At 54.4% G+C, this 13,595-nt stretch overlaps 1 protein-coding gene and 1 non-coding gene across 2 annotated transcripts in view; both read left to right on the top strand.

Annotated features, from left to right (window-relative positions):
* Nucleotides 1-33: 33 nt before the first annotated feature.
* The window catches only part of LOC104832894 (zinc finger protein 271-like), a 16,533-nt gene continuing 2,971 nt past the window's right edge, over nt 34-13,595 (top strand). The window contains exons 1-5 of the mRNA XM_010569296.1: nt 34-57; nt 784-871; nt 2,798-3,001; nt 3,355-4,627; nt 11,195-12,049. Coding sequence (XP_010567598.1) covers nt 34-57; nt 784-871; nt 2,798-3,001; nt 3,355-4,627; nt 11,195-12,049 — 2,444 coding nt within the window. The remainder of the gene's footprint in view (nt 58-783; nt 872-2,797; nt 3,002-3,354; nt 4,628-11,194; nt 12,050-13,595) is intronic.
* On the top strand, nt 7,832-7,913 carry TRNAL-AAG. Its single transcript has one exon. It is a non-coding gene; the product is annotated as a tRNA-Leu (tRNA).

Here is a 13,595-nt window from a genome sequence, read left to right as displayed (position 1 = left end):
GGGGGGGGCTCCGCGACCCCCCCGGGAGACCCCATGGCCGCGCTGGAGCCGGCCCAGGTAGGGCTGGAAGGGGCTCAAACTGGGGGGGACGACCCGGGCCCCCGGAGTCTGCCCAGTCTGAGCCGGGGCGCGGGGGTCCCGGCCCGGGGGGGGACGGTCAGCCGGGGTCTGCTTTTAGTCTGTGTCCTGCTGAAAAAGGCGTTTGCTGAATCTCGTTTCTTACTTTGCGTTTTTTTAAAGAAAAACCTGACTTTTTTTTTTAATTGTTCTAAAAAAATCTGACTTTTTTTAAAAATTGTATTTCTTACTTTTTTTTTTAATTTTTATTTCCTCTTTTAAATTTTAGTTCTATTTGCTTTAGTTCTTACTATTTTTCTCTGGTTTAGTTCTTTGGTTTTTTAATTTTTATTTCCTACTTTAAAAAAAATAATTTATTTTTTAAATTTTGGATCTTACTATTTATTTTAGTTCTTACTATTTTTTTCTTTTTAGTTCTTACTTTGTTTTTTTATTTCAGCTCTTACTTTGGCTTTTTAATCAGTTCTTTTTTTATTTTAGTTCTTTATGGTTTTTTCTTTTTCGTTTTGACTTTGTGATTTTTTTATTTTGGTTCTTTGGTTTTTTTTTATTTTGGCTGTTTTTTATTTTGATTCTTACTTTGGGTTTGGGGTTTTTTTTGTTGTTGTTCTTTTTTTTTTTTTTTTAATTGTGGTTCTTACTTTGTTTTAGTTTTTAAAATGTTGCCACTCTGTTGCCCATTTAACTCATTGAATTCCCCCCCAGGTGCCCGAGGCTCTCCAGGAGGTCACCATCGCTGCCACCACTGAGAAGCCGTGGCCACTCTCCGGCCACCGCCCCCCCCTCCCAGCAGGTAGGGAGCTTGGTCCCCCCGGCCCCCCCAAGTCCTTTGGGCATCTTGGTGGCCTCCCCAGTGCCTTTCGGTGGCCCATGGGGGCAGGAGGACTCATCCAGCCCCACCAACCTCTCTCCCGGTGCCCATGGGGTGCCTCTCCCAGGAGCTCCTGGTTTTGACCAACAAGGCTCCTTGTAAAAGAAATCCTGCTCTTTCTCCTCATTTTGTCATGTTCTGTGGGTCGTACGTCTGCGTCAGAGAGTCGTGGGGGGCTTCTGGGGTTCATCCCATGGAGGATGCCCAAGGTAATCGCTTGCGTTTGCTCTTCGCACCTCAGTTCCTGGGATAAACCTTGTTTGCCCAAGGATGATGACGTGTGCGGCCACCGGGAAAGGTGAAGGTGATGCCCGTGGTGATGGGAATGGTGGGATCAACCCTAAATCTGGTTGGGTTTCCCTTGGTCTGCTCTGGGAGGCAGCTCACGGAGCTTCCTTGGCTTACTCTGTGCGTGAGGCTTTCTAATTTGGTGTTTTTCACTAATACTGTCCAAGAAACTTAGCTGAGAACTTCCTTTAAACACCTAAGCCCTGCCTCCATCCTCAACAGGAGATGGGTGGGATCACTGGGTGCTCTCCTCAACACCCCGAGTCCCTCAAACACCCGTTGAGGTGCTCCAAGCATCCCAGCCTGGGCAGGCGGATGCTCTTCTCCCACCTATGCCGTGAGTAAAGCTGCCAGAAATGAGTTAAAATACGGGAGTTAAATGAGTGAAAAGAATCTGCTGGAGGGATGTCCTGCCTGGGAGCTGAGGCTTGGCGGCTTCTTTGGGCTCACAGTGCCCTCTCCTGACAGCTCCTGGCCACCTGAAAAGGGACGCTTTAGGGTATGGAGAAGTCCCCCAGTCTCCTCCAGCCATGAGATACGAGTTGTGGGTCCAGGAGCGGAGTGGGCAGGATGGACTCAAGTTGAGTTTTTAGGGCACTTGGGTGGGTGGTTCATGTGGCTTTTGGAGTTGCTTGATCATAAGGTGAATCAACATGAACTTGACCTCACCGTATCACAGGTTTCCCTTTTTTTTTGTTTTACTGTGGTCCTCCTTGCTCTTTTCTAATCTGATTTAATTTGGGGACTGGGCAGCATCAGTACTTAACCTTTTCAGCTTAACCTTTTAGGTTACCGCTGATTTTCTAGATGATGCCCATGAGAAGACTGCGCTGTCCTTGGGCACGCTGAGCCGCTTCAGCTAAGAAATAATTAATGGCAACGATTCAGCCTTGAAGGGCACTAAAAAAATAAATGCATAAGTGGATAAATAAGATAAACAAGCGGATAAAAGTCAGGCTTTGATGCGCAGCTCGGTCCTCGAGCATCACCTGGTCCTTCTCCAACGTCCTGCTCTTGGAGTAGACTGTCAATGGACCCAAGTGTCTGACTTACCAGGATGCGACCCCCTTAACTTGGGAGCGTGGCTTGTCCACCGTGCCCCTCACAAAGATTTTTCTCAAAGTAAAATCAGGGAGCGGGTGACTTGGGCGAGATGCACCCAAGCTATGCCTGGTTTTACTCCTGGGTTTTTCCAACCTTCCTTTCCCTCCTGCTTGATATTCCCTGAGTCCTTCCAGATGGACAATCTCTGCCTTTCTCAACTGCTCCTGATCTCTCTGAGCTTTTCTGTCTTCTTGAAAAGTGATCTCGGGGCTGATTCCTCTCTGGTTCAAGCCTTTTATTCTCTGGGATGCCTTCTCCATCACCTGGAAAGCTCTTGTAGATACCCTCAGCAAACCCTGCTGGGACTTCCCTCCTCGGAGACCTGAGCACCTGGATTTTTTTCCTTCTCTTTTTTGAAGAGGGATGAGTTTTAAGGTCACACCTCTTGTCTCCTGTCACGAGGCATCACAGACCGTTGTTAACTACCCAGTAATCCACCACTGTCTACCTGAGCAGACTTCCCTGTATATAACCCTGACCTGCTCGCTCGGCTGGAGCAAGGGGAGGAGGTTTGGATCCCTGACATCCAGAGCTCGGAGGAGGAAGAGGAGGAGGAACAACTGGCGAGACCCCTCTTGAGGTTGTGGACAAGGAAAAGGAAATGGTGGAGAAGCTGCTGCGATGCCGGGAGCTCCTCCGGCTCCAACTCCTCTCGCTCAGGTAAGGGACTTGTTTTCCACCCCAAAATGGAGATGCCAGGCATGGCTCCTTGCCTCCAGCAAGCAAGATCATACTGGAACTGATGTAACTGGAGTGTGGGGGGGTGGGGGGTGGGGGTCTGAGGACCCATTTGGGCATTGGCAGCCAGAGATACCAAATGCTTCTGGCAGGAAGAGGATGCTGCTTCTTCCGGATTGGCGTAGCTGGACGGGATTGAGGGATGAAATCAGTCATGGTTTGGGGTGTTTCTCTCCATCCCTGCTCAAGCTCCCTCCCTGGCATGGTCAGGATGGGGGTCGAGGTGGATTCCCTTTCTTATTTTTTTTTAAATATTTTTTTGCTTTTCCTGGCAGACGATGGGTGGACGAGCGAGACGGAGGAGGACAGTTCCCAGGAAGAAGATGAAGATCTGCACGGTGGGTCGGCGAGGAAACCCAAAGGTGGCATCTCCCTGGGCTATGAGCACCACAAGAACCACTCGGGAAGGAGATCGGCTTCTTCCAGCCACAATGGGAGAAAGCCTAATACCAAGACCCCCTCAAGAATACAGCTGGGGCAGCACAAGCACGCCTGCAGCAAGTGTGGGAAAAGCTTCAGTCGTGGTTCGTCTCTCAACCGGCATCAGAGGGTCCATCTGGAAGAGAAACCCTTCACCTGCTCCAACTGCAGGAGAAGTTTCACCTGCAGCTCCACCCTCAAGGACCATCAGAAGACCCGATGCCAAGAGAAGCCCTACAAATGTCCCAGCTGTGAGAAACGCTTCACTTCCGCAAAGTCTCTCAAAAAACATCGCCACCTCCACCTGGAGAACGGGGCGTACCGGTGCTCCGACTGTGGGAAAAAACTCACTTCCAACTCAGCTCTTATCATCCACCGGAGGATACACACCGGGGAGAGACCCTATGAGTGCCCAGACTGCGGGAAAAGCTTCATGGCCAAGAAGTCCCTCAACAAGCATCGCAAGAGCCACACGGAAGATGGGTTCTTCATCTGTCCTGACTGTGGGAAAAAACTCACTTCCAACTCAGCTCTTATCATCCACCGTCGCATACACACTGGGGAGAGACCCTACGAGTGCCCCGACTGTGGGAAAAGATTCATGGCCAACAAATCGCTCAGCAAGCATCGCAAGACACATGTGGAGGAAGGGACCTATAAGTGTTCCGAGTGTGGGGAAACCTTCCCCAAAAACTCAGCCTTCGTAGTCCATCTCAGGACCCACAGGGCCCAGCCCCCCTATCCGTGCTCCGACTGCGGGGAAGCTTTCTTTGAAAGCTCATCTTTTAAGCGACACCAGAAAAAGCATTTGGTAGAGAAACCCCACCAGTGCTCCAACTGTGGGATCGCCTTCACCGTCCACTCGGCCCTCCTCCTCCACCAAAAGAGCCACATAGGACCCAGACCCTACGTCTGCTCCGACTGTGGGAAAGCTTTTCGGGAGAGCACCACCCTCCGTAGGCACCAGCGTATCCACACGGGTGAGAAACCCTACCAGTGCTCTTACTGCGAGAAGAGCTTTCGGGCCAGCTCCACCCTCATCATCCACCAAAGGATCCACACTGGGGAGAAACCTTATAAATGCACCAAATGCACCAAGTGCTTCATGTCCAGCTCTTCCCTTATGAAGCATCTGCGGACGCACCTCCGCAAGGAGCTGCTGATGGGTCCCAAACAATGACTTGGTTTGCCCAACCCCTTCAAGGTGCCTTTGGGTGCCCACCTCAATGACCATGGATGGATGGATGAACGGATGGATACCCCCTTCCGTGTCCCATCCATCCCAGAAATGCATTTCAGCCTAATTTTCACCCTTCCTCCAAACACACCTGATGGCAGAGGATGTTCTCGGGACCAGGCGTGCAGTGGTGGGTCGCGGCACGGTGCCAGGGGACAGCGGTGGCTGCTCAGTCCCCGACCCTGGGGTGGCTGCAGAGATGCCGATGCCACGATGGGATGGAGGGCTGCGGGGTTTGGGGAATGCTTGGCTTGGCTTGTGCATTAGGAACCTGCTGGAGGAGAACATCTAGGTCCTCCTTTAGAGACTAAAAAGCCTCATTTTAGGTTCCCACCTCCAAAAACAGTTAAATATTTCAAGAGAAGGCCCATCCTGAAACCCAGGGGTCTCCGTCCCCCCTGAGGTTCAGTCCATTTGGATCATCTGTTTTTATTGGATACAGCATTTTCCAAACACACATTTCCTTCCCCAATTTCCCCACCTCGTGCTCACTGTCCCCCATCTGATTTTTATGCTGCCATCTTCAAAATACACCGTGAAGAATTTGGCTCAGCTGTGACAGCTTGTTTGTGGGTACCTGCTTTAAAATGAGGTGCAATAAAGTGGAACAGGGTTTCCGGGAGTGCGGGATCGTGATTTGGTCGCTTGCGGTTGGGTAAGCTGGGGGAGAGAGATGGGATGGGGAACCCTCACGGCTCCTCCACCCCCCATCTCCAGCTGGTCCTGGCGCTCTCCTGAGCCAGGACGATGCTCTTAGCTGGCAGAAAGCCGAGCTGCATCCAAGGTTGAGCGTGCACATGGAGGATGTGAGGATGCGCCAGGGAACATGGTCTTGGGGAGCCATCTGCACCCCAACCAGAAGCTGGAGAACCTGGGGTTGGAGAACCTGGAGCCCTGTGATCGTGGAGCTGGAGGGGACATGCCCGCGGGTGGGGTGGCCTTGGGGTCTTCCTGCACCCAGGGAGGGCTGTGATGGGTCTGAACTTCCACAGGTCCCAACATCAGGGGAATGTCGGAGTTGTGGGATGGTGGGGACAGGCTCTGGGGTTTGCCCCAGCGGCTCCTGCATCGCTGTGGGGTGGTTCTGACCCACCCCCCCCGCCCCTGCCCAGTGCTCCCCGTGTAGGGACCAGGCACCGAGTCGGCTGTCCTTCCCTTCTCCAGGACGTCAGGAGCACCATGAGCAGGTATGTCCCATCCTTGGCATCCTCACCATGGTGGCGGGTGGGCTCCTGGAGAGGTCCAAAAGGGACCCCAGGGCAGTGGGGCATCATCCCCCTTCCTGGACATTGACCCAGAAAATGAAATGGAGCTGCCAGGAGGAGCGATGGCAGCTCAGCAATGCCAGGAGATGACTTTGTGCTCTTCAAGACCCTGCTGACCTTCACGGGGGTGCAAGCATCGGATCGGCGGCTCTCGCACCAGCCGGAGACAGCGTGGGCACAGCCGGACGATGCCCTTGGTGCTGCCTGCTCTGTCTGGCATGGAAGGATGGATGGATGGAGAAGGGGTTGGAAGCCGGCTGGCAAAGTCCCCCACCCAGGAGAAGTGCCAAGAGCACCAGAAAGCCCTGGAGATGTTCTGCAGGGAGGACCGAACCCCGGTGTGCCGGTGCCGTGCTGAGTCGCAGGCTCGCCGTGTCCATGCCGCTGTTCCCCTCTGGGAGGCTGCTGAGGAATACAAGGTGCTGCAATTTCCGTGCCAGAAAGGTGGAGGGCGAGGGGCTGCCTGCTCCTGTGGCCAGGAGGACCAGACCCTGCCAAGGTCTTGTAGCTGTGGGTGCTCGTGGGGATGGGGTGGGAGGGGTGGGGGGGCTGCGGTGGGGGTTGGGTTCAGCAAATTCGCCACCGGTGCTTCGAGAGGGGTTTGCACAGCTAAAGGGCCAGGTGATGTCATTATAGCGTGGTAATGATGTGGTGGGGGATGTAAGGTGGTCCATCAACAGTTTCAGCTACTGGTTTCTCCAGCGCTACTGGGAGGTGGAGGTGGGGGACAACACCGAGTGGGACGTGGGGGTGTCTGGGGAGACTGAAGAGGAAGGGGACGGGTCCTCCCTCCCCACCAGCAGGCTTCTGGAGGATGTGCTTGAGGAACAGCAACCAGCACAAGGTCCTGCTCTCCCACCCCATCACCCTTTCCACCCGAGCAAAGCCCAGGAGATTGGGGGATCTACCTGGATTACAAAGGTGGAGAAGCGACCTTCTACACCGCTGCCGACCAGACCCACCTCTGCACCCACAGTGGGGCCTTTGCTGGCATCCTGAGACCCTTCTTCAGCCTCGGCTTGTCCCAGGGAGGGAGAAACACCAAATATCTCATGGTCTGCCCAGCCATGGAGCAGGAATGAGGGCAGCCAGCTGCCCATCCCCATATCTCCAAATCCTGGGAGGGCTCAGCTCAGGGATTTTGGGGTTAGAGTGGTTCCATGTCCCCAGAAAGGATGACAACTGGACCACTGCAAAAAATAATGATTTTTTTTTATCCCTATGAACCTCTTTTTGTTCTTTTTTTTTTTTCCTGGGGATGTCAATACAATTTTAATTCACCTGTACTTGGGAAAAAAACCCCACCCCATGGGTGTTTGGGAGGAATTTCTATAAATGTCCATCATCCTTCCTTTTGAAATCCCAGGGGTTTTTTTTTTTTAAAAAAAAAAAAAAAAAAAGGCTGCCAGGGCTTGTGTAAGTTGGGGGAGCGAAGCTGGGCAGAAAATTGGGGGAAGAAACCAAACCCAGGATGTTCTCGGCATCTGGGAACAGTCCCCAAGCTCCCTTGTTCATGTTGCCTACCCAGAGCTCCATCCTTTGGCTCCCAAAGGGAAGAGAAGCTGAGCGTGATCCCCGGGCTGAGACCCCATTCCCATCCCCCAACCCCCTTTAAAACACCCCATTATGAATTTTGCAGCATTCCCAAATTCTTGTCTTATTGCTTTGCATAACAACCCAACTTTTTCCACTGGGGCAGTGTGACCCCTGGGGTGGCAGGACAGGGCTGAGACCCCCAACCCCCCTTTAAAAATCCCCATTAAGAATTTTGCAGAATTCTCCAATTTTTTTCTTATTGTTCCACAAAACAAGCCCAAGTTTTTCCAGCAGGGTAGTGTGGCCGAGCGGTCTAAGGCGCTGGATTAAGGCTCCAGTCTCTTCGGGGGCGTGGGTTCGAATCCCACCGCTGCCAGGTCTCTTTTGGGCTCTGCAGGGAGCACAGCTGGAGCATGGCATGGTGTCACATCTGGAGCATGTGTGTGGGGGACACACACCACATCTGGAGGAGTGCTCTGCCCACTTTTGGGCTTCCCCAGTACCGGGTGAGCGTGGGCATGCTGGATTCAGTGGAGAAGCTGGACTCAGCAAGACGCTTTGCATCGTGACGGGTGATTTTCATGCCCCCCCCCCCCCCAGCACCTACCCAGGGTTAGGTGTGGGTGTCCTGGAATCCCTTTGGGATAGAGATGGGCTCGCCCCTGGTTCCCCCTCCCCAGGTCTGGGTATGGCCCCCTGCCCCCCAGAGCTGCGTATCGCCACTCCAGCACCCCAGTATCCATACGCTGCTATGGGTACAGCCCCTCAGACCCCCCCCACCCCGAACCCCTTATTTTGGGTATGGGTGAGGATGGGATCTTGGGGATACGTCGTCCCCAGGGATCAGAGGTCCCCAAGCTGACAGGGCAAAGGGACAGGGCACAGCCAGGATGTCCTGACACTTGAAGACACCCCCCCCAACCACTTCTTGTCCCTCGGGAAGCAGTCCTGAAGGGCAAACCCATGTGCCAAAGGATGAGCTGGTGGGGAAGAAGACTGGCCCAGCTGAACAGAGAGTTTTGGTTGGAACTCAGGGAAAAAAAAAAAAGAGAATTTATGACCTTTGGAAGAAGGGGCAGGCAGCTCAGGAGGACTACAGGGATGTCGTGAGGGTATGCAGGGAGGAAACGAGAAGGGCCAAAGCCCAGCTAGAACTTAATTTGGCTACTGCTGTAAAAGGCAATTAAAAAAAAAAAAGTTTCTATAGATACATTAACAATAAAAGGCAGGCTAAGGAGAATCTCCATCCTTTATTGGATGCTGGGGGAACACAGTGTCAAAGACTGAGGTACTTAATGCTGCCTTTGCCTCTGTCTTTAATAGTAAGGGCAGTTGTTCTTGGGGTGCCCAGCCCCCTGAGCTGGAAGACAGGGAGCAGGATGAAGCCCCCGTGGTTTAGCGGTAGACATGGCAGCATCAAGTTTGCAGTTGGACTCGATGATCTTAAAACCAAAATGATTCTACGAGTCTATGGAAAGGGAGATGCAAAATCTGATGCCAGCTGGAATGCGAGTGTGCTTGCAGAGCAGCTGGGATGGTCCTTGGTGACCCTGGACCATGGCTGGGCACCCGCCCGCAGGCTGGTGGTGTTCCCAGGGTGCTGCCTTTTGACCCAAAGTCCAGCGTGGCGTAGCCATCCTCATCCTCCATCGGCCAGACCCGCGCTGCCGGGGAGCGACCACTGCATCCCGAGGATGTGCATCAGTCCCAGTCCCGGCGCAGAGGGATGTATCGTGACAGAGGTGAGCTCTGGCAGTGTCGCCCGGGGGCCAGATCCATCCCATTGCAGGCACCTGCTGTCGGGATGGGGGTTTGGTTGGGGGCTGGTGGTGGGAAAGGGGTTCCAAGCACCGTGGTGGACCCTGGATCCACCCTGGCGAGGCAAGCTGGTGATTCCACAAGAGCTAAAGGCTGTTCCCAGTGCAGGGATCATGTCAGCGTGCTCTGCCCAGCACCCCACTGCATTTCCCAGCACCCCACTGCATTTCCCTGCCCAGCAGAGCCCTGCAAACCTCTGCTCCGGATCCCACGGGCAGCCCCTGGCTGGGTGCTGCAGGACCAGGATGAGGGTGCGAGGTGCTGGGTGGGACGGGCACGGCGAAAGTTGTGGGGTGGGAAACCGGCCGGTTATGAAAGCTGCATGCAAGCAGCAAAGGGTAGAAGGGAGCTGGGCAGTGCTCAGGGGGAAGGGCCGGTGTCCGACCCCCCCTTGGAGCACCCCTGAGTTTTTGGAGCCCGAGCAAAAGGGACGCAGCGATGCTTTTGGTCCAGCCTGGGCTTTGACAGCACGCTCCCGGGAGAGGAGTTAAAGAAATCTGCTCATTTCCAGCCCGATTGGTCCAGGTAAGGGTGTCCTGCAGGCTGGGAATCGAACCAGCTACCGTCATACCTTGGGCCAAGCCTCCAGATGTTTGGGACAGGGAATCCCTATCACTTCCAGAAAATAAATTTTGTGAACAAAAGCCCAAAGCCCCACTGCCAGCCTCTCTCTTCACCCCCACGGCACACACACCTACACCACAGCAAGGCAGCAGATGAGCTTTCACCGTGTTCCCCCCCCCCCCCCCCCTTTTTTTTTTTTTTTTTTTTTCAGGGGTGCATCTTGCTGGTCCTCATGTCCTCTCCCATCTGCGGCCAAGGGCTGGAGAGCAGCCGGGGATGAAGGCAGCTGGTAAATCAGCACAGGCATCTCCCAAACAGCCTCAGCACAGCCGGAACTGTCGTCCCCCCCCGCCTCCCCCTTGGCTTTTTCCTGTGCCTCCACACAGCAACCCGGCCAGCAACGCGGAGCGGCCTCCTTTGCTGTGGGCAGAGCATCCCGGGGACCCTCGGCAGAGCGGGGGGACGACGACACGGGACCAGGGGTCCAGCCACCCGCAGCATCGCTCGCCTCAAGGAGAGGATAAAGAGTCGCTCGAGGGGCTGCGAGATTTTGGGAGGGGGGGGAGAGCGCATCGCAATTGAGAAGTGGTGGGAAAAAAAAATCCCCCAAACCCCGGGGGGGAGACCATCGGCTCCCTCTGACGGCGGCGTGTCTGCCTACCTCGCCCCCACCCCAAAACAGGGCTTTCCAGCCCCAAATCAGCCTCTGGATGGAAGAAGGGGGAGAGATGGTGATGCCTGGTCCCATGGGGAGAGAGGAGCTGAGCGGCCTCGGGCGCATTCGTGCAGGTGAGAAATCGGGGTGCGGGAGAGGAGCCACCAGGCATCGCCTTCGTTTCACCCTGCCAACGGGCGAGGATCGTGCCGGAGGGGTGGTCCTTTGGAAATCATCCCTCCGTGGTCAACCTCCATCCCACGACTCCTCGCCAGTCCCTGGAAACAGCCGCCGATGTGTCAGGTCCCATCCCAGGGCAAAACCATAACTCAATCTCCATCTAACCCTGCAGGAGACGGGATGCGGAGGGAGGATGAAGGATGCTGTGTGGAGCAGGGGTGTCCCGATGGAGCCAAAGCGGGTGAAACGGTGGTAAAATCCGAAGGGAATAACCGTGGGAGAGCTTGTGAGAGCAACTGGGGGATGGAGGGATGCCCGGGGATGGAGCAGAAGGACGAATTCACCCGTGGCAAGGGGTATCAGCAACTCTTTGCAGAAGAAAGTCTCTACGAATGTTCCCACTGCAAGAAATGCTTCCAGGACAGGTCAGAGCTCATTTGCCATCAGAGGTTGCACAGGGGAGGAAAGACTTTCAAATGCCAGGAGTGTGGAAAAGAGTTTGGGAAGAGCTCAGACCTTAGTTCCCATCAGAAAAGCCACATGGCGGAGAAGCCCTACCAGTGCTCGACGTGTGAGAAGTTCTTCAAGGACAGGTCCACCCTCATTAGGCACGAGAGAGTGCACACAGGAGAGAAGCCCTACAAGTGCCACGAGTGCGGGAAGAGGTTCACCCGCAGCTCGGACATCATCGTCCACCAGCGGACGCACACGGGGGAGAAACCCTTCGAGTGCTCCGAGTGTGGGAAGAGGTTCAGCCAACGGTCCAACCTCTTCACCCATCAGATCGTCCACACCGGGGAGAAACCCTTCACCTGCCACGAGTGTGGGAAAAACTTTGCCCGCAGATCGGAGCTCACCATCCATCAGCGAACGCACACCGAGGAGAAGCCCTACCAGTGCTCCCAGTGTGAAAAATCCTTCCGGGGGAGGTATGGACTCTTCAGGCACGAGAGGTTGCACACGGGGGAGAAACCCTACGAGTGCTCTGAGTGTGGGAAGAGCTTTGGCCAGAGCGGGGACCTTATCACCCACCAGCGCTTCCACACGGGAGAGAAGCCCTACCACTGCTCTGAGTGCGGGAAGTTCTTCTGCAATAAATCCAGCCTCGTTAAACACCAGAAATGGCATTTGGGGGAGAAGCCCTACAAGTGCCACGAGTGCGGGAAAAGCTTCGGGCAGAGCTCGGACCTCATCGCCCACCAACGGACCCACACCGGGGAGAAGCCCTACCCCTGCACTGAGTGCGGGAAGAGGTTCACCAGGAAATCCAGCCTCATCGTCCATCAGAGGGGACACAGAGGACGGAGAACTGGAGAACGCTCAAAATGCGGGAAGAACTCAGAGGAAGACTCTGGCGCCCATGCTCCCAGCAGTGTGGGCATGGGAGAAGGCTCGTCCCCGTGCTCCGAGTGTGCAAAGCCCCTCGAGGAGGCATCAAGCCTCCTTGACTGGCAGACGTGACGCAGAGGAGAAAAAAAACACCTCCCAAGTGCCTGGAAGAGGAAGAAATGGCTTGGCTTGGCTTGGCTTGGCACCAAGATCATGCAAGACGAGAAGAAACGAGAGCAGCGTGGGACATCCTCCTGTGTGAGATTTAACCTTTTTGGGGGGGGCGGGTATTGGAGACTACTCAGGCGCAGAAAAAGAGTTAAACACTACAGCATGGGTTCCTCAGTGATGGAAAAAGGCTAATTCCTCCTAATTCCTCACATTATCGCATAGATCGTTTAATAGTCTTTGCTTTGCTCCTCCAGCAGCTTCATCCAAACTCTTTGCTCCCTGGTGAGACCCCTTCTACCACCCTATTCCGTCTTTTTTTTCAACATCTTGCTGTTCTATTTTTTTAAGGTTAGCTGAGACATGGGCTCTGCTCCTGTCCAAGTGTCCGTCGCACGTCCAGCCTCGATGCGTCAAACCTCGACTTAAAAAAAAGTTGATTGTTCCTAAGGAGATTTTTATTTTCATATTAGATATTTGATAAAAATATATGGAAATTTTATATTGCTAGAGGAATATTAGAGGAATGAGCATTTTCCCTCCAGGAGGTGTAGATGTTTTTAACAGTGGAGAAAAATCAAAAGATCTCCACTGTGGATGTTGGGGAGTGGAGAAAGCATCCGCTCTACCCGATCGAAGGGAAAACCGCGAGATTTCAGTGAAAGGAACACAATGTGAAAGGATCAGTATCCCAAAAGGAAGCCGTCGGAGGTAACTTACATCAAATGTTCAATAAATAACCCGTTTCTTTCCTTCGCTGGCATGCTCTGGGTCATCACTGCTGCTCGCGCCGTGGCTGGGGCTGAATGTGCCGCCACCAAGAGAAACACCGGTGGGAGCTCTGTACTGGGGCTGTTGGGTTTTACTGGGAGGACACGGCAGTCTGGGGACGTGTGTCTCCGCTCTCGCCATTTCGGGCATCCTCCGTGCCCGCCGTGCTCTGCCTCTCTTACCATCACGCTGGGGCCAAACTGGTCCCAGTACGTCCTCTGTACTGGTGCTACGGCTGGAGTGTCTGCAACCAGATTCAACGTCTGGTGGCGTGACGCTGCTCTGTGGCTGATGGGAACGGTCTGAAACTTCCCTGCCTGTGCCCAAAATTATGGGACCCTCACCTACATCCCCATACCCGCAGTGCAGGATGGTTCCCCCAGACCCAGGTGGGCATCCAGCGCCTCCAGCACCACCAGTCCTGCTGGTATTGAAGGACCACGCTGGGGGGGGGACACACAAGCCGGGAGGGCAGCCCATGGTGGGGGGAACATCTGGGGCTGAGATGGAGCCCGGCGCTCCTCCAGCAGAACCAGGCTGGTGGCCCCATAGTGGGCTTGGAGGATTTGGGGG

Source organism: Haliaeetus leucocephalus, unplaced genomic scaffold (assembly GCF_000737465.1).
Source record: "Haliaeetus leucocephalus isolate CR32 unplaced genomic scaffold, Haliaeetus_leucocephalus-4.0 Scaffold267, whole genome shotgun sequence".
Taxonomy (NCBI): Eukaryota; Metazoa; Chordata; class Aves; order Accipitriformes; family Accipitridae; genus Haliaeetus; species Haliaeetus leucocephalus.
This window is presented reverse-complemented; position numbering and strand designations above follow the sequence as displayed.